General features: G+C 50.6%; 1 protein-coding gene across 1 annotated transcript in view; it reads right to left on the bottom strand.

Moving 5' to 3' along the window:
- NBEAL2 (neurobeachin like 2) overlaps positions 1-20,580 on the bottom strand; it is a 111,482-nt gene that overhangs the window by 75,705 nt on the left and 15,197 nt on the right. The window contains 4 exon segments of the mRNA XM_037891295.2: positions 5,089-5,171; positions 5,487-5,611; positions 7,181-7,262; positions 14,934-15,098. Of these exon segments, the coding sequence (XP_037747223.1) occupies positions 5,089-5,171; positions 5,487-5,611; positions 7,181-7,262; positions 14,934-15,098 (455 nt within the window).

The following is a 20,580-nucleotide window of genomic DNA, read 5'->3' as shown; positions in this document are numbered from 1 at the left end:
GCAGGTGCGCAGTGCTTACGGCCTTCGCTCCCAGTAGGCACTGGGACAGAACGTGCTATGTGAGAAATCAGCCCGGATGCAAAGAGCTTTTTTCCCTCCTAAAAATAACTGGGCAAGGGGATTTACACCATGTGGTCAAAGAAAAAATCCCTGCGTAGTTTTAGGGGCTTTTTCTGCCCTGTTATGACTAGAAAGGGGCTATTAATTAGCTTCCCCCAGCAGTCAGATGCAAGTTCTCTAGCCACAACCCTGCAGCCTCGCAGCTCAGAGGCACTAACTCAGATGTGTAAATTAAGTGCCTCTGTGTGTGTGTGTGTAGCCTTAAGAAGGGTCCATCCAGCGAGGTACCCTCCTGCCTAAGAGACACCAGCCTGGCATCAGGCGCCTGGCAGGGGCTCTTGGAGTGGATGCAATGTCACCCCTCTACAGAGTACACCAAACAGAGGCTGAGATACCGGAGGAAACAGGAAGTTTGCTGTTCCCTCTCTAGAAGTATCCAATACTCCAGTGCCGTGTGATCAATGGATAATGGTAAATAAAGCATTGGGGCACCCAGGCCTACACTGAAACATCTGGAGTCTATGGTCTCCTTGCTGCATGGGAGATCGCTTGGTGGTGCACAGAGCAAACCCATTAGCATGCGAAGGAGAGAGCGCCAGCGAGGATAAATCCCCAGCTTGCGACAGAGAATATTAAAAACCCGAGTAGCCAACGAGTAACGTGCAATCAATCCACGCAAACGGGCTCCTGTCCCCATAGGAATAGCTGCCTCTTCTAAAAGCAGCGCTAACATCCTGGTGTTGATTTCTGCCCCCCGCCGCTCAGTCCTCTCCTGCACGTGTGGTCTAATTCAGACTGTAAGCACCACAGGCCAGGAACCCCGACTTTACTTGTGCCCGGTATCTCTATGGCACTGTATAGATATTGCTAATCCTGAGCCAGGCCAAACTATGAGCCCTGGGAGGTTACCCCTGCACTAGTCATCCAAGTACCATTTGTTATCTAATCAGATACTCACCAGGCTCAAAAGAAAAGGAGGACTTGTGGCACCTTAGAGACTAACCAATTTATTGGAGCATAAGCTTTCGTGAGCTACAGCTCGCTTCATCGGATGCATGAGTTCTACTGGTCACTTCCAACATGTGTGTAAGTCAGTCACACACACACGCACCCCCACCCACCCAAAAATGTTTAATACAAGATCCAATCTAAAGTCTCCCAATGCAAGGAGTTACCCTGTGTAGCTTATTCGTCATAATAAAATACAGAGCTTCAATTCAGTTCATCAGTAAAGCGTAAGGCTTCTTCAAAATATGTATCCAGACTTGGATGTGGATTTCACAAAGCCCTGCAGTTTAGGGGTGCCTGAATCCAGGGTTTTTCTGTAAACCCCCCGCTCTGTTTCCTCCGATAGCACAGGCCTCCAGTTAGTCAGGAAGTTATTGGTGAATTCAAGTTAATCTTAGAAAATGAGGGGCTATGCTGAAAAGTGGGGGGGGGGAATGGTGGGAGAGGGATATTTCATGAAACCCAACCCTCTCACACCCTAGTTAAAAAGTAACTTGTAAATGGGGAGAGAATTGTGTTTGCAGACTTTCTTCCTTCTTTATAGTGTTGTAGAAAAGCCTGGAGGGGTATTTTCAAAAACAACAGGAGGACTTGTGGCACCTTAGAGACTAACACATTTATTTGAGCATAAGCTTTCGTGGGCTAAAACCCACTTTCATCAGATGCATGCAGTGGAAAATACAGTAGGAAGATATATATACACACATAGAGAACACGAAACAATGGGTGTCACCATACACACTATAACGAGAGTGATCCGTTAAGGTGAGCTATTACGACCAGGAGAGAAAAAAAACTTTTTGTAGTGATAATCAAGATGGACCATACTGTATTTTCCACTGCATGCATCCGATGAAGTGAGCTGTAGCTCACAAAAGCTTATGCTCAAATAAATTTGTTAGTCTCTAAGGTGCCACAAATCCTCCTGTTCTTTTTGCAGACACAGACTAACATGGCTGCTACTCTGAAACCTTTCAAAAATAATGTTTTCCATTAGAAATTCAGGTCTTGTTCTTGGATGAGTTCCAAGTACAGGACAATGAAAGAGGTTGGGTAATCTGGGAAGCAAAACCTATGAAGTTTTAAGTCAGATTGTCTAAAACTATGTTTATTTTGCATAATGCCTATTTAACTGCAATGCCCGAGAAACAGCTGGGAGAAAAGCTCTTAAAAAAAACAACCCTCCTTCAATGAAAGGCTAAGAAAGCTCTTACTCCAGCTCCCTGGTCCTCCAACAAGACTTCCACCAAGAACAGGAAAAATGAGATTTGACATTTCTAAAACAAGCAGAACTTTTTTGAGGGGTGGGGGCCGGGGGGGGGGGGGGGAAGTGTAGGCCAAGATTCTGTGTGCTTTGAAGAAGCATAACAGAAGGTGGGGAGGGGAAAGCAGCACTTAACTGAAGATGCAAGAATGGTTCAAAAAGAGGTCTGTTTTTCTCAGTGTTTGAGTTAAGCGAGCACAGAATAAAGTTTAATAGTGAACAGAAATAATCCTTTTCCTTCAAGCAGGTTTCACTCCAGCCACCACAGAGTCCTCCAAGAACTGCAGGTTAGCCAAGACCTGAGTTTCTAATGTAAAAAAAAAAAAAAAAAAAAAAAAATATCCCCAAGCTGGGGTGGGGAATGGGGCTTTTAAAAAGTAAAGAAAATGTCCAAAGCATATTTCTACAGCATGGCAAGCAACCAGCTATTTCTCCCCCTTACGGTCAGATTGCACTGGGCTTTTCATCTCCAGTACAAAGGACAGCAAGGTTAATTTGTGAAGTGAAGGGGGTCAAGTTTAGAGGTTCATAGGCTGCAGCTCCTGGAAAGACAGCCCCACACACAGCTTTCTGAAGCAGCTCCGCCCTGTTCAATCAAGACTCTTCCTCTTTAGATGCCATCAGCACGCGGAGGGACACGGTAATGGGACGGAGCAGCAGCCTGGGCATCCCGTCCTCCTCCCCAGAAGCAGTCACTTGCTCCTCAGGGACGAAGCAGCTGGCTGGGGCAGGGAGGACGATGCCACTCTGAGGGGCAGGACGAACCCGTTTTCTCGTGAGACATGTTATTGGGCTGCTGCTAGTGATGGTTATTTCTGGTGGCCATAGCTCTCGGGGGAGAGCCCAATGAGACTGGCAGGGTGCGGTCAGTCACACTTCCCAGAGCCTCCATCATCACTTGGATGGCACCAAGACGAGGGCCCCAGGTTGAGCCTGGTTGGCCACAGACAGCAAACACACAACGGTGAGGAGACTGCACGGCGTGTACCGATGCTAGCCACTGAGCCATCCCCCATGGCCAGCTCTTGGCCCATCTGATCAGTGCAGGCTCCCACCAGGAGGCTGGAAGGGAACTGGGGGGCCACCCACACTGCTGCTCCAATGCGCAGCGTTCCCCCTCCCTCTGTCTTTGCTGCCATCGTCCTCTCCTGGAGGGAGGCTGAAATGAATGAGCTCATAGCAGCACCAGCGGAGATCAGGGCCCCACTGTCCTGGACACAGGAAGACAGTCTCTACCCCACTGAGCCTACAACCTACACGGACAGGAGAGACAAAGGGCAGGAGGAACAGGACGTTTCCCCCCATTTTACAGAGGGGGCGACACGGAAGGGCTAAGGAAGGTGGTGCAGGGAGTCTGGAGCAGAGCTGCGAACTGAGTGCAGAGCTCCACGTCCCAGACCAGCCCTTCAGCCGCAAAAGCCCACCCTTTCTTGTGCAAACAGCCAGGACGTTCCATCTAGTCCCCCTTACAGTGCTTCCAAAGCCTCCCGCCTTGTGGTGCGTCTCAGCACTGCCAGTGAAAGCCCCCAGACGGCTCCCAACCTCCAGGCCTATCCCCAGCCTCTGAGCTGTTGGTTCCAAGCAGGAATATTCCTCCCCCCCGGCACTGTGCTGTGTTCCTTAGGAAGTTTGTTACAGAAGTTATTGAGTGGAAAGAGTCAACGTGGTCAGGCTCAGAGTCCGAGACAGCGAGCGCTCAGCTCCGGCAATGAAGGAAATTTCTTCGCTGGTTGGGGGAACCGTGCCTAGAAACTGACACAAGGCTATTTACGGCCCCAGGGATGTGGGGTAAAGGTGTTCCCAGGTTCAGCCAGAGGCACACAGCGCCTTTGGCAAGACGGTTTCAAAAGTCAGAGGAAAGCAAGGAGCAAAGGGAACTCCAACCACTGTGTGGAATTCCCCTTGCAAGCCCACAGAGAATGGGCCCAGAAGGGACGGGAGGTGGCTTTGGTAGCTAGGAAAGCCCCCAGGAAGCCTTCCTGGTGTCCAAGCAAAACGAGAACAAAACCCAGCCGTTCAACGGCTTGCAGGAGAAATTTAGACATTGACACACATGACCAGGCCAATGCTACTGCGTGGAACTTGCTCAGCATCCCAGTGGAGGAGCGTCCACATTACTAACCCCCTGCCCGTTTGCAGACAGCCTCAGCAGAGGGGGCCCACACTGAACGGGTCTGGAGAGTCAACTCCTCTCTGACGCCCAAGGAGCGAGTCTTTCAAATTAAGCAGTAGGCACACTGGCTGCTGCCCCTGCTAGGTGGACAAACAGGTGGGTCCAATCTCCAAGGCTGGTAAACTAGTACCTTTCGCCAGCACTAGATTCACTCCCCACCCGCATTTGAAACAATGCACTCAGTCCCCACTCCTCTGGGATACAGGGTCATGAGAAGCAGAATGGGATACTGGGTAATATGCAAATACACCTTCTCAACACATACTGCTGGCTAACAGCTGCCGTCTGGCAGCACTGGGGTCCCGACTGTAGGGAGGAAATCTGGGAAGCGCGAGCATGCTTTTTGGATGCACGAACTTTGCTCTTTTCAACACCACAGAGAGCCCCCAGTGCTGGGGAGGAGGAAATCAAGGGTCATTAAGCACGATAACTGCCTGCAAAGGGCTGGAAAGGTTAGGGTGACATTTCACTCCAGCACGGGGAGGGAAGGAGGAGGGCTCCTGAACTGAGAGATAACAGCACTGGAGACAGACGAACCTCCAACCAGAGATGGAGGCGGGGGAGTTGGTTGTTTGGCATTTACCTTGGAAGAAAGTGCTGAACTCTAGAGGCAAAGCAGCTGGTGCAAACTTGTATTTGCTCTTCTCTTTCATGCTGACAATTTCCCTAGAAACACAGGAAACGCAGGGGAAGTGAGACAGGATTCCAGGCAGGGAGCAGCTAACAGGGAGCGGGGGAGTTGAAATTACTCGGCCAAGGCATCGGAGTGGTGCAGCGCAGAATCATTAGATGCCCATGTGTCATGTTGCATGTTTGAAATGGGGAGTGACATGTCTCGAGACCCCACACCGACGGGTTTTATGCAATGGATTATGGCTCGTCATTGAATTTGACCCCGCAGGCCAGCCGGGCTGTGACAGTGTGCCTAGACCACAGCAGAGTGAGAACATCCAGACAGGACACTGCTCCACACCCACTCACCCACTCAGCTGCCTCCTCCACGTCTGGTAGGGGTCGAAGAGGCATTCATAGAGGTGCAATGCATAGATGGTTACGGTCTCTAGCTGAGACCTGCTGGGGGCACACTGCTCCGGGGTGTTCTTTAGCTGCAAGGACAGAAGAAACCTGGTTAATCCGCAGCATTTAAAACAAACAAGCAAACAAACAAAAGAAACCTTCGCCCACCCCCCACTAAATAATCTTCATTAACATTCAGTCGTGCTGCTGAAAAGTGCCTTGAAGATGTGAAGTGCTATTGAAATGCTGTATTATTATTCAGGTTAATTTCACTCATTTGATCATAAGCTCCTTCAGAGTAAGTGGAAGAGCGTGTGTTTGAGTCTGTCGCAACTGCTCTTGAAGGTGACCTTTATTATTACTACGTCCTCTAGAGGACATGGGCTGGGATCGGAGGGCCTTTCTGCACCAGGTGCTGTACACACACACTAAAGAGACAGTCCCCACCCTGAAGATCTCACAATCTTAACATATTATGGGGCACAATAGAGGGAGATGAACAAAAAAGGCAGAGGGGGAGACAGCCAAATGACTGGGTGCGTCATACTAAGCAGCAATTGCAATGTGGCCAATGCCCACAAAGGATGTTTTAACAACCCAGCTGACCATTTTTGGCTTCCTTTGATAGAAAAATGCAGCCTGAAAAAGTTGGTTTGATTTTTTTGTTTTAATTATTCCTGGTTGTTATTTACCTTTGAAATCCCCACAATGTCAAGTCTGATCATTCCTGGTGTTTCTGGATGACCTCTGGGAGGCCTTGGAGATGTTTACTGGGGATTTTTGAACAAGGGCTGAGGGCGTGAAGTCTTTAACAAAGGCTTCCTTTTCCAAAGTGTTGATTAGTCATTGGCATTACATGAATGCCACGAAAAAAGTTCTATGCAGCCTAATACAAGAAATCCCTGCCCCTCGCAACAGCTCTAACTACATTTAGGAGGTCACTGTTCAGCTCTCCAGTTAGAGTCTTGCATGCTAGGTGGGATCTGGGTGTCTAGCATTAAACGGGCAGCATCATTTTCAAGCTGCCTTCGTTCAACAAAATAAATCAGGCACACGTCCAATTTGTTTCATCTCTGTGGGTCGCCTGTAAGGGTTGATGGAGAGGGGAAGAGGACCAGCCAGTCATCAGAACTTCTCTCAAGTCACGAAAATGTGAGCTCCATAATTTACCAGTTCACCCCAGCAGAGGGGTCCCACTCAGACCCACACATTATGGCATTACATGGTCCACGGGACTTGTCTGGGCCTGCTGCCCCGGCATGAGTCTCACTCACTGAGTGCAGAACATGTGTGCAGCATAGGAACATGCCACTTCGTGGCTGTTCTTTGCGGGATACAGTGTGCTGGCCCCAGTGTGACATGTCAGCGACACACTTCACCCACGATGAGGCCTTAGAAGAGAGCTCTGTGACCCAAGAGCCAATATATTCCAGGTTCAGAGATTCCAAGGCAGAAGGGATCTAGTCTGATCTCCTGTATAACACAGGCCTTGCATTTTGCTGGCTTCTTAATATCAACAGCTCATATATGTATTTCAGGTTGATTTCAACAACAGGCCAACCCCAGACATAAGCATTTCCATGTGGGGTTATTTAGAGGCCCTGTTTAACTGGGCATGTGCCTGGCACAAACACACATGCTACGAAGCCAGCGCTTACCTTGGCTGTACATGCAAACAGCAAGCTAAGCACCTCGTGGATAAAAACTGGCGTCCTGTCAGCTTGGACATTTTCTAAATTCCTGCAAGGGGAGAAGAGGAAAAAAAAAGGGGGGGGAGGATCAGAAATCCTTGCAAGTGGTTTAGATAAGTAGCAGCAAAGGGGAAAGCTGCAAACTGTGTACAGCTTGATTTGCAATAGATTGGCAGGGGGTGGGGGAGGAGGGAAATCAGGTGAGCTCTGCCTGGTTTTTGAATGAATTAGTCTACCACCACACTAGTTAGTGATTTATCCATGGCTTCCCCTTGCCTCAGGGCAACTTCTATACAGTAGTCCCCTCGTCCGGGTCTAAAACAAAACAAAAAAAGAGCCATCACCCTACCCCTAATACTGTCCCAAGGTCAATTAACTCAACCTGATGTGTCTTTCGCTGCACCCTGTAGGCAATCAGGCAGATGAGAACAGTGTGACAGAGCAACCAAACACCAGCCGACAGTAACGCTGAGCCTGCTGTCTGACTAGCATTTCAGAGTGCTCCTTGGAAGAAGTGCTTGAGCACGGTAGCAAATGGGGATGCTCATTCCATTCATTCCCAAGGGGAGCGTTCTCCTCTAGATCTGCAATGGGGAGGCACTGGAGTGCTGCCGAGGTGGAGCTGGGCTTGCCCCAGATGGGAAGGTAATTGAAGGCAGAACCAGTCCCAGTTCTACAGCCATGCCCACTGCCCTCTCTCAGGGAGGCATTGGTGGAGTCCCACTCAGCTCTCCTCAGCCAAAGGGAAGTCCCTTGATAATTGCCACTGAGGGAGGCGGTAAACTGGAGGAAAGGAAAGGGTGGCCACGTCTGTCCATCCACCTCCCCAGCCATGGGGGAGTCAGACAGGGCGAGAGCCCTTTTCAGCTAGGGGAACTTTCTGATCAGGACACACAGAGGCAAATGAACAAATTCCCTTTGGGAAATTAACTCCGCCCCAAGTGAATGTTGCCTAGAGAGAAGTGAACTTCCAAGGGCTGGGGCAGTAAAAAGTACCCTTTGCCAGGAAGGCTTATCAGCCCTGCCAGACAAGGCCGGGTTGGACCTGGCATAGAACAGGTTCCAGTTACATCAGTCTACAATGGGCCATCACAGCACCCGAGATTCTCCTCTCCCCTACCAACCCCTTAGTCCAACCCGAGCATCAGAGAGAACCTCGATGGGCAAATGACATTTGAAATGCTCCTGACAGACAGGAGTGGTAGCTCAAGATTTGCGCTGGTCAAGTATTTTCCATTGAAACCATTTCTACAAAAACTTCAATTTTTGCAAAACCGCATCTTTCTGAGGAAACCTGAAGTATTTGGACATGTTGCCTCACCTCCCACCCCCCATTCTTCTCTATGGGCTGAGCTCCCTGGTTGGACTACATCTCCCATGATGCATGATGTCCCCGACCCAGAGGAGAGACCATGTTGCTTCATGGGAGATGTAGTCCACTCAGGGAGCCCTCTCCATGGATGAGAATAGGGGTGAGTCACCCAAACTACAACTCCCATGAGGTATTGCAGCAGCACTTCAGAATTTAAGTTCTTTTGGATTTTGGCTAAAATTTTAAATTTTTGCCAAGAAAAACTAAATTTTCTGCCAAAATTCCTCCCCAACCAGTTTTAGTCAAGTCCTCTCTTCTTGGCAGGACCAATCTTTCAACTCCCTCTCTTCAGTCCAGTGTCCCCATCATGGCTGAATCTCCAGCCATAGCATTTGGGACAACAGCAGAGGTGAAAATAAGCTGGTATGCCCCGGTAGGGCGTACCGGCAAGAACTGGTGCACCGTATTGGGGCAGCCCGGCTTCCCGGGGGGCAAGTTAAAGGGCCTGGGACTCCCAGCAGTCTGACCTCTGACTCTGGTACCTGGCTTCTGACTCTGGCTCCCGACTCGGGTCCCAGGCCCCAGACTCCAGCTCCACCCACTAGCCCTCACTGCACATGCCCCAGCCATGACACTTGGGACATCAGACTCCCTATGAGACCGTGGGCATGCCACTCAATCTTTGTGCCTCAGTTTCCCCTCTGTAAAATGGGGATACTACTTCCTTCCCCCCTCCCACCTGCCCCCGGTCTGTTCCATTGATGCTGTAAGCTCTTCAGGGCAGGAGCAGTCTCTTGCTACATGCATACACAGCACCTAGCACAATGGGACCGTGATCTCGACTGGGACTTCTACATGCTGCCATAATACATAGCAATAATCCTGTTATCGCCCTTCACGGAGGGCCAGCCAAGGGGTACAGGTAGGAGCAAATGGAGAAGGAATTCACTAGCACAGAACATTTTCTAATGGAGGGTTGTACTGGGCTGTGGAAGAATGAGATTTGTAAGGCCATGGAATAGCTGATTTGTTCATTTGTCGATCATTTAAATTTACCAGGGAGCAGAAACATTTGCAAGTTATGATGGGGGAAAAACAAAACAAGTGCTGTGTCTTCGGGGACGTCTGCACTTCAAGCTGGACGTATCGATGCCGGCTCCCGGAGCCATGCCCACGCGAGCGGGCTAGCGCGCTGAAAACGCACACAGAGCAGAGGTGGTGCGAGGACGTGCCCAGTGCCCCAGACGGGAGCGTACGGGGAACGGCAAGTCCTTTGTGCCGCTGTGGCCACGCTTCCATTTCCCACGTGCTAGCCCGATCAGAGCTAGGGCGGGTCTGGCTCGTGCTGCTGGACTTGACACCTCCTGCTGCAGGTGTCGACGTACTCAGACAGCGAGCGGGTGTCCAGGTTAGCACTCACATTCGGGGATCAGCATTCTCTCTTAATCCTCTCCTAAACTCCATCCCCACCCTGAGGGTGCGCTGGGGGAAGGATGCAAAGGCTGAAAGAGACCTACTGGGCATGTTTCATGGCTGGGGATGATCGGAAGCTAAGGGAAGTCAGAGGCAGGAAGCGACCAGTGGTTTAACTAAGAGTCCCCTCCCAAAGGCAATGTGTAATGTTCAGAGCCATTCAGCATCTCCTAAAACCAACACCCCACCGTCACCATCTCCTACAAAGCCAGCCTACCACCAGCACACGGGACAGGGAGAAGTGAGAAACTCTACCTCAGCGTCATTTTTAGCTACTGAAAGCTGATCTAGCGGCTAAGAATAGGGGAACTGGGAGCCAGGAAATCTGGGTTCTAATCTCAGTTCTGCTGCCAACATGGTATGTGGCTCTGGGCAAGTTGCTTGCCTGCTCGATGCCTCGGTCTCCCTCTCTACAATGGGGACGATGCTAGGAATGCTGATGAAAAGACAGAAACATAAATGCTAAAGATCCTCCTGCTTGCATCCGACGCACAAGGTTTTCACTCCTGTGACTTCTGTTAGCTACACACAGCCAAGAGGGCAAACCCCGAGCAGCCTGGCAAACTGCACATTAGCCTCTTCCCTCCCCCGATGGCTGCCGGCTCCATTCATCCCCCAGCAAGAAGATCAGGGCTGTCTGATAGGAGCCCCAGGAGCAAGGCTCTGTTCTGAGCATCAGTAGGGCTGCTTCTCTGCTCATAGCCCATTCCTGCTATTACTGTAGCTCCCAGACACCCAGCCGAGATGGGGGCCCCACTGTGCTAGGCACTGTACAAATACACAGCAAGGACGGATGCTTACCCCAAGAACATGCCGTCTAAACAAACAAGGCAGAGCGTGGGAGGGAGGAAGGAAGAGCCATTAACCCCATTGTACAGATGGGGAACTAAGGCCCAGAGCAATTAAGTGACTTCCAGGTCACATGGTGAGTCTGTGGCAGAGCCTAGGCCAGTGCTGTAAACACAGAGCTTCCTTCCTCTCATCGTCCACCCACGCGGACAGCAGAGACTAGCCAGGCATCTTTACACCCTGGGCACTGGAGTGGGGACAGACTGTAGCCTGCCTCCCAGTGCCTTGTCCCCTTTGCTCTCCTGCGTGCTGGACGTGCTCCCCTGGCACCTCCAGGGCTCCCGCTGAGCGCCGCAGACAGCCCCAGCTGGCAGCCAGGGGGACAAGCTGCGTTGCTCTGCAGTCAGGAAAGAGGCATTGAAGTGGCCGCTCCTCACCCTGCTCACTCCACTTCCCCTTTCGATGGCAAGCAAACAGAACCCCCCTAGCACCTCCCCACCTCACAAGCCAGCATGCGGATCCCTCCCTTGCTCTTGTTGCGTGTGTGTGTGGGGGGGAACCGACAATACAAGCAGCTGCATCCCCCTAGCAAAGGCTCCCACAGCGAGGTGGGGACAGACTCAGGGTTACTGTGCAGCGCTGGGAAACAGGACTCCTGGGTCTACCCCCAGCTCTGCCAGACAAGTGCTGGAGGAGCCTTATCAAGTGACTTTGTGTGCCTCAGTTGCTCCATGTGTAGAATGGGTAAACACTGCACCTGCCTCTCTGTGACACTAAATACTTCAGTGCTGCATTATCTGCCGAGCTGGGGCAGGGACCGTACCTACTGCAGCTTGTTCTGCGCGACGGGTCGGAAGGACGGACCAGGCACTTTGTGACCTAGTGGCTAGAACACTGGACTGGGTTCTGTTCCTGGCGCTGTCACCAACACATTGTGTGACTATGGCCAAGTCACTCCCTCTGTGCCTCAGTTTCCCTGTGTAAATAATGGGGAATACTAGCACTGCCCTATCTCCTGGGGGCGTTGAGAGTCCACTCACGATTGCAAGGAGTTTCAATCCTATGGCCATGAGGACCAGAGAAGGACCTGGGTAGGAAGAACCACACAGACTGTCAGCGCTCAGTAAGCGCTGGGGACGGGAGGCAGGCAGCAAGGGAGGTTTGGGAATTGGAGACTTTCCCGGAACGGAGCAGGACGTGGCATGACATCAGGGGGCCCCTTGAAGGAGGGACTCCAGTTCCGCTCTCGTGTCACACAGGGATCAACCCGGTCACCCCCAGCACAGCGGAGGTCAGAATAAGACCCAGGGTTTCTTAGCGCCGAAGTTGCTCTCCACAAGGTGGAGGATTTGAACCATGAGCGAGTTCCAGCTTCTCTCCAGAGTGAACGTACCCCTGATGCTGGACTGAAGCAGGACGGGCTGCTCTCCCGGGCGAGGCAGGGCAACGTGACAGCGCAGCACGCACCTTGCAGCTGTCGCTGAGAAATAACATGTCAACGGAAAAAAAAACCAAACAAACCCCAAGTTGGCTCAGCAGAGACTTGGGCTGGCTCAGAATCAAGGGCTCTGGAGGGAAGATCCAGGGAAAGCCCCTCCACTCCCCCTAGCCATGTCAAGGGTGCAGCAACATTCGATCTTGTCCTGGCAGATTTCAGCACCTCAGCGAAGTGAAAGATGGGGGTGGGGATGGCTGGTGTTGGGGGAACCATGCGGTCTGGAGGTTAAGCCCCTGGACAGCACCGTATCCTCTGCATTCTCCCTTCATTCCCCTCTAGCCACGTTCCTTCCTCCTCTCATCCATCCCTGGCTCCCCCGCCCCCACAGTTCCTCTGCCATCCCCCCTTTCCAGCCCTTGGGCCAACCCGAAACGTGAGCAGCGACCGGGGCTCCTGAAATTCCAGGAGATAAGGCTGCTGAGAGCTAAGCTGCGCCCTCTTATCACCCAGAGCTGAGAAAGACGTTTGGTAACCGGCCACGAGACACTCCGGCGCAGACCCACCTCCTGCTTAGTTGCCCTGAGCGGAACTGAGACAGACCCCAGTGCTTTCACCTGCCCCACATGGCATCAGGCCGTCCCTCCTCCCTACTGCAAAAGGCCAGGGTGGCTAGATAGCAGGAAGATAAGCTAAAGGCTTCACACATCCTGGTGTTGCCAAGGCTGGTAATGGTTGAAGGAACACAATAGTCTCACCACAAAATTAGCAACAGAATAAAAACCACCAGCTCATGCTCTGAAAGGAGAAGGGGAAGCCAGGGCTGAGGGCTACCGACCACAGCCAGGAACTAGCGGGGGGCCCTGGGTTCATTTTGATATGAAACTAGGCTTGAGGCAGAGGACACAAGAACCCTCCCAACTGTACCCCAAATCCAACACGCTGAGGAAAACTCAGACCTGCACTTCAAGGCTCTCTCGCTTCCAAGCCCTGCAAAGCCAGGGCATGTCTGCCTGAATGCATGAATCCCAAGGCTGCAGAGCAATGGAAACCCACAGGTGGGCTTGTGGTGGGAGCTCTGGCTTGGGGGGAGGATGCAGAGGAGAGGAATAGGACTCGGGAGGGTACCTTCTCACATCAGCCTCTGCTTAAAGTCCTACTCATTATGGGATGATCAGCAGAGGGCTGCCTTGAATGGTGTTTTACAGCACACAGCCATTAGAAAGGGCACTAGGTGGAAATCTACGCACTAGGCGTGAGGGACACCAGGTGCCCCGTAAGAGAAGGAGGTGATCCCCAAAACTTGTCTGCAGGCAACCACAGCGGAGATGCGACCTGCAGACAAGGCAGGGCAGGGCAGGGGCAGCAGGGATGGGAGAGTCTTTTTTCCCAGAGCTTAAAATGCAATGTTGAAAGTGATGGTGGATTGGTTTCCATGGAAACAGAACCAGAGATAGAAACTGTACAACCTGCTGTCTTGGATACAGGGCCCCTCCCCAGCGCATCGCTGGGGGAGAGGGCTCTGCCTCGTCAGGTCCCCCCCTCTGGCAGGGGGCGCTGGGTTTGTGTGTGTGTCACACATGGCTAGAAAAATAAATAACCCACAGAAGACATGTGGGGAGATAATGTTTGTGTATTTACATATGTATGAGTAGGGTCAACAAGGTAATCAACTTGTTATATTCTGATAATTCAGAGGTCAAAAGAAGATCCGAGCATTTAAATGAATTGTAAACACGGGATATCTCGATATTCATCTCTCTTTGAAATGTATAGCAAATAATCTGTGAATGGTGGAGGAACAAGCAAACAGTCTTATGTTAATTCCTATAGGTAAGTACCGGTGATGGACCTCCTTCAAAGTCATCCTAATTACCTTTTGTTCCCCGAGGAACTCCCAACTCATCAAAGAAGACATGAAATTGTAAAAAAAGATCCTTGGGTCCTGATTCTGTCATCTCAGGTCTGCTTAAGATTCTTCAGGGGAAGTTTGAGTTGCAAGATTGGGGTCCCAGTTATGCTGGTACGCCCTGAATGTGATATTTGGACATTGGACTATAAACTATTAACTATTTCTGAAAGGTTTCAGAGTAACAGCCTTGTTAGTCTGTATTCGCAAAAAGAAAAGGAAAAGAAGTACTTGTGGCACCTTAGAGACTAACCAATTTATTTGAGCATGAGCTTTCGTGAGCTACAGCTCACTTCTGAAAGAACTCTTTGCAGCCACTCAGCTCACCATCTTGGCTATGAATCTGCACCTAAATGAATTGATCTCGTGTCTGGATGTATATTGATCTTTTAACCATACTCTCTCTCTTTTGTTTTTTAATAAATTTTAGTGTAGTTAATAAGAATTGGCTGTAGTGCGTATTTGGGTAAAATCTGAAAGATTCATTAACCTGGGAGGTGATGCGTCCGATCCTTTGGGATTGGTAGAACCGTTTCTTTTATATGATGAAATAAGATTTACAGAAATTTTCATCATATTTGGCGTGGGTACCTAGATGGAGGCCTGAGGCTGGATCACTTTAAGGGAACTGTGTTGTTTGGACTTCTGAGTAACCAGCAAGGTAATAAAGAAGCTGTTTTATGCTGGCTTGGTAAATCTGGAGGGCTTGGGAAGCAGGATCCGGTCCTCTGAGGCCTGCAAGCGGGAAGGTGCTACATTCTCACAGACTCCACCAGAACAACAATTTGACTCTCCAGCCTACCTGCAGATGATGATAAAGAACTTGACGTGCAGGAGCGCCTGGCCAAGGCCCGCCTCGGCCACCTCCTCGCGGGCCATCTGGGCCACGCAGTGCGCCAGCTGTTGGCTCAGCACGTGCAGGACGTCGCGTGGGAGCAGCGGGATCTCAGAGACTGAATCTTCTGGCCTGGGGGTGGGGGGAAGAGGGAACAAAACAATTAGACTAAGAGCTGGCACCCCCAGTCTCTGCATTCTGGGAAGGGGGAGATGCAGCCACCGCATTGTTTTTACCCTGAGTCTCACAATATTTGGTGTTTTTCTTCAAGCCCCAACTCCTGGAGTCATGGGATTGCAGGAGAATCTCAGCTTTAATTAAAAAAAGTAAAGTAAAGGGTCTAGCCCTTGTTGTGGCAGAGAAGAGGCTTGAAAGTGTGACCCCTACCAGGTCTCAATAATAAAGAGAACCAGTGGGAAAGAAGTCATGAGTGCTGGATTCTAAGTCTCGTGATTTTGGGTGGCTCCGACTCATAATGCTTGAGGTTGGCAACACTCCTGGGTTCTATTCCCAGTCCTGCCCCGCTATGGCCCCTCTCAGAGTCACTTCTGCTCTGTCTTCTTCATTCTCCGCCCCTACACACCGCCATCCATGAACGGGGAGGGAGTCATCCTGACCCACTGCTGTGCCAACACAGAGATCTACAGGTAAGGAGTGCTACAGGAAGGCTGGACATAGTCATTAACTGTCTGCAAAATGTGTGAAGGGTGGTTATACAGAGAGGGTGGTGATCAACTGTTCCTCATGTCTACTGAAGGTAGGAAAAGAAGCAAATTGGCTTAATCTGCAGCAGAGAGAGATTTAGGTTAGATATTAGGAAAAGCCCCTAACTAGAAGAATAGGTAAGGACTGGAATAAGCTTCAAAGGGAGGTTGTGCAACCCCTAGCTCTTTGGAGGTTTTTTAAGGAGAGGTTAGAAAAACATGGCAAAAGGATGGTGTAGGTTTACTCATGCAGGGGGCTGGACTAGAGGACCTCTTGAGGTCCCTTCCAGGCCTACATTTCAGTGATTACTGAACCACTGGGATCTTTCTCTAGCCCCTTCTAACATTTCCTAGCTTTGAAAGGGAGGGAAACAGAAGTCATGCCTTGTGCGCTAGGCACAAGCTGGGGGAAAGGGATTGGGACAAACATTTCTGTTAGGCCTTGTTTACATGTGCAAGTTAATTCAGATTAATGCAGGGTGTGCGTTAAAGGGCAGTAGCTATTCCTGAATAACTCCATGTGAGGCCACATTTATTCCAGAATAAGATTGCATTGGTCCCACATGGAGTCTCCAGGGTCCCACTGGGACAAACATGGCAAGCAGGATAGAAGCAACCAATTCTTTAGAGTGACTGCTGTCCAGAAACAAACTCAGCTTAAAACGCAAAACCTGCCCTGGGCCATTATTTGCAAATGAGACACAAAGTAGGTCACTGACTTTAGGGCAGAGTAGGTGGCAGCTAAAAGAAATTTCTACTTTTGTTTGTCGTACAAGGGTAAGATAACAGCTCTGTCATGGTCACCACCAATTTCCTGACACCCCCAGCTAGGGCCGAACAGGTGAGGCTACAGCACTTAGCACAACCAGTTGTTTCTATTTGAACATAAGAACGGCCATTCTGGGTCAGACCAAAGGTCCATCTAGCCCAGTATCCTGTCTGCTGACAGTGGCCAAGGCCAGGTGCCCCAGAGGGAATGAACAGAACAGGTCATCATCAAGAGATCCATCCCGTCGCCCATTCCCAGGTTCTGGCAAACAGAGGCTAGAGACACCATCCCTGCCCATTCTGGCTAATAGCCATTGATGGACCTATCCTCCAGGAACTTTAGTTCTTTTTTGAACCCTGTTATAGTCTTGGCTTTCACACTCTGGCAACGAGTTCCACACGCTGACTGCATTGTGTGAAGAAATACTTCCTTTTGTTTATTTTAAACCTGCTGCCGATTAATTTCATTGGGTGACCCCTAGCTCTTGTGTTATGAGAAGGAGTAAATAACACTTCCTTATTTACTTTCTCCACACCAGTCATGATTTTATAGACCTCTATCATATCCCCCCTTAGTCGGCTCTTTTCCAAGCTGAAAAGTCCCAGTCTTATTAATCTCTCCTAATACGGAAGCTGTTCCATACGCCTAATCATTTTTGTTGCCCTTTTCTGAACCTTTCCCAATTCCAGCATTTGAAACCTATCAAGATTTTTTCCTCATATACGCATCTCCGTCCCCTGTGGCACAGCCTCTCCCACAACTGCACTGGATCGCTGACCCAGAATCAGTGGGTTCAGAGCTGTGGTAACTGGATAGTTCTATGAATGTCAGCAGTGCTCAACAATGGCCCATCTGACTTCAGGGGCAGCTGCAGGACTGACTTTTACTGGAGCTATTGAAAGTTGAAATCTGGTTACCGGACACTCATCACAACAACTAAACTAAATACCCTGGGCTTTGGTGGTAAAGAGGGACCCACCAGATGTCCCACGAAAGAAGTGGACCGGATCTGGTGAGCTTTGGGCACAGTGCTGGGGAAAGGGAGATAAAGGACAACTCCCAGGCTCCGGTTACTGCCAGACCATTGACCAGAGGAGATATGTGCACCACACAGTCTACGCTGCATGGCATTTAGCTTCCACAGGCCACTGCACTGGAGAGCAAGAGTCTCTCCCGACACGGGCAGGTGCCTTCAGCTGCTGTTTTCCCCCTCACCGGACAGGTATCAGCTTCTCAGCCAAGTCCAGGCCGATGAACCAGCCACCATGTGGAGCCTGGAACCACAGGGCTTGGTGCCAGGCTTTACCAAACGAGGAGGAGATGTCAGACTTGCTTCTCCAAGCCTACAGGGGAAAGGAGGGCAGCCCAGCGAGGCAGATGGCTGAGGACATTTGGAAGCAGGGAGGCGTTGTCGAGGGCAGCAAGCAAGGCCACCTTGTGAGTGACCTATCGGTACAGGGGCCTGGGTGCCTCAGGAGACTGCCCCTGGTCTGGGTGAAAGCCCCACAGTACAGGGAGCCCTAGAGCAGGGAGGGGGGTGCAGGGAGTCCCTCCTCACTTCTCCCATGGCACCCATTCAGGCACCTTGGTTTGGCTGGCTAGGCAAAGGTCCCAGGGGTGGCTCCGTGGGGTGTCATGGGGGGCACCAGCAGGACAGGGGCGGTAAGCTTGCTAGCAAGTCACTTAGCCTACAAGCAGCATGCCCAGTTCTGGCCTCCGCAGGCCTAGGCCCAAGCCCAAGCCACAGCCCGGTGAAGTCAGTGGAAGCCTTTCCATTACCTTCATCGGATTTCCCATCCAGCTCCTCACGTCTCCAGCTACCCCTTGCTGCAGTGGTGCTATGCATGCCTTTTGCCCCATCTCCCCCACAGCAGCCATGGCTCAGAGCCATGCCAGAGCCCTCCACTAACGTACGGCATAACCACGGCCAGGTCTCCCTGTCCCCTCCACCTCCCCATGCCCCCAGACAGCAGAGCTCTACCCAGGGGAGTCGCAATTTAACATCCTGGCCAGGACCTAGGGGCAGGATGGGATGAGGCTTTCTTCCGGCAACTAACAAAAGTTACTAGATCGCAGGCCCTGGTTCTCATGGGAGACTTCAATCACTCCGATATCTGATGGGAGAGCAATACAGCAGTGCACAGACAATCCAGGAAGTTTTTGGAAAGTGTAGGGGACAATTTCCTGGTGCAAGTGCTGGAGGGACCAACTAGGGGCAGAGCTCTTCTTGACCTGCTGCTCACAAACCGGGAAGAATAAGTAGGGGAAGCAAAAGTGGATGGGAACCTGGGAGGCAGTGACCATGAGATGGTCGAGCTCAGGATCCTGACACAAGGAAGAAACGAGAGCAGCAGAATATGGACCCTGGACTTCAGAAAAGCAGACTTTGACTTCCTCAGGGAACTGTTGGGCAGGATCCCCTGGGAGAATAACATGAGGGGGAAAGGAGTCCAGGAGAGCTGGCTGTATTTTAAAGAATCCTTATTGAGGTTACAGGGACAAACTATCCCAATGTGTAGAAAGAATAGTAAATATGGCAGGCGACCAGCTTGGCTTAACAGTGAAATCCTTGCTGATCTTAAACACAAAAGAAGCTTACAAGAAGTGGAAGATTGGACAAATGACCAGGGAAGAGTATAAAAATATTGCTCGGGTATGCAGGAGTGAAATCAGGAAGGCCAAATCACACCTGGAGTTGCAGCTAGCAAGAGATGTTAAGAGTAACAAGAAGGGTTTCTTCAGGTACGTTAGCAACAAGAAGAACTTCAAGGAAAGTGTGGGCCCCTTACTGAATGAGGGAGGCAACCTAGTGACAGAGGATGTGGAAAAAGCTAATGTACTCAATGCTTTTTTTGCCTCTGTCTTCATGAACAAGATCAGCTCCCAGACTACTGCACTGGGCAGCACAGCATGGGGAGGGAGGTGACCAGCCCTTTGTGGAGAAAGAAGTGGCTCGGGACTATTTAGAAAAGCTGGACGAGCACAAGTCCATGGGGCCGGATGCGCTGCATCCGAGAGTGCTAAAGGAGTTGGCGGATGTGATTGCAGAGCCATTGGCCATTGTCTTTGAAAACTCATGGTGATCAGGGGAGGTCCCGGATGACTGGGAAAAGGCTAATGTAGTGCCCATCTTTTAAAAAAGGAAAGGAGGAGGACCCTGGGAACTACAGGCCAGTCAGCCTCACCTCAGTCCCTGGAAAAATCATGGAGCAGGTCCTCAAGGAATCAATTCTGAAGCACTTACAGGAGAGGAAAGTGATCAGGAACAGTCAGCAAGGGCAAGTCATGCCTCACTAATCTAACTGCCTTCTATGATGAGATAACCGGTTCTGTGGATGAGGGGAAAGCACTGGACATGTTGTTCCTGGACTTTAGCAAAGCTTTTGATACGGTTTCCCACAATATTCTTGCCAGCAAGTTAAAGAAGTATGGGCTGGATGAATGGACTATAAGGTGGATAGAAAGCTGGCTAGATCATTGGGCCCAACGGGTAAGTGATCAATGGCTCCATGTCTAGTTGGCAGCCGGTATCAAGTGGAGTGCCCCAAGGGCCGGTTTAATATCTTCATTAATGATCTGGAGGATGGTGTGGATTGCACCCTCAGCAAGTTTGCAGACGACACTAAACTGGGAGGAGAGGTAGATACGCTGGAGGGTAGGGATAGGATACAGATGGACCTAGACAAATTAGAGGACTGGGCCAAAAGAAATCTGATGGGGTTCAACAAGCACAAGTGCAGAGTCCTGCACTTAGGACGGAAGAATCCGATGCACCGCTACAGACTAGGGACCGAATGGCTCGGCAGCAGTTCTGCAGAAAAGGACCGAGGAGTTACTGGAGAAGTTGGATATGAGTCAACAGTGTGCCCTTGTTGCCAAGAAGGCCAATGGCATTTTGGGATGTATAAGTAGGGGCATTGCCAGCAGATCGAGGGACATGATCATTCCCCTCTATTCGACATTGGTGAGGCCTCATCTGGAGTACTGTGTCCAGTTTTGAGTCCCACACTACAAGAAGGATGTGGAAAAATTGGAAAGTATCCAGTGGAGGGCAACAAAAATGATTGGGGGACTGGAACACATGACTTATGAGGAGAGGCTGAGGGAACTGGGATTGTTTAGTCTGCAGAAGAGAAGAATG

This window comes from Chelonia mydas, chromosome 2, assembly GCF_015237465.2.
Source record: "Chelonia mydas isolate rCheMyd1 chromosome 2, rCheMyd1.pri.v2, whole genome shotgun sequence".
NCBI lineage: Eukaryota > Metazoa > Chordata > Testudines > Cheloniidae > Chelonia > Chelonia mydas.
The sequence above is the reverse complement of the archived record's forward strand: the minus strand, read 5'-3'. Positions and strand labels throughout refer to the sequence as shown.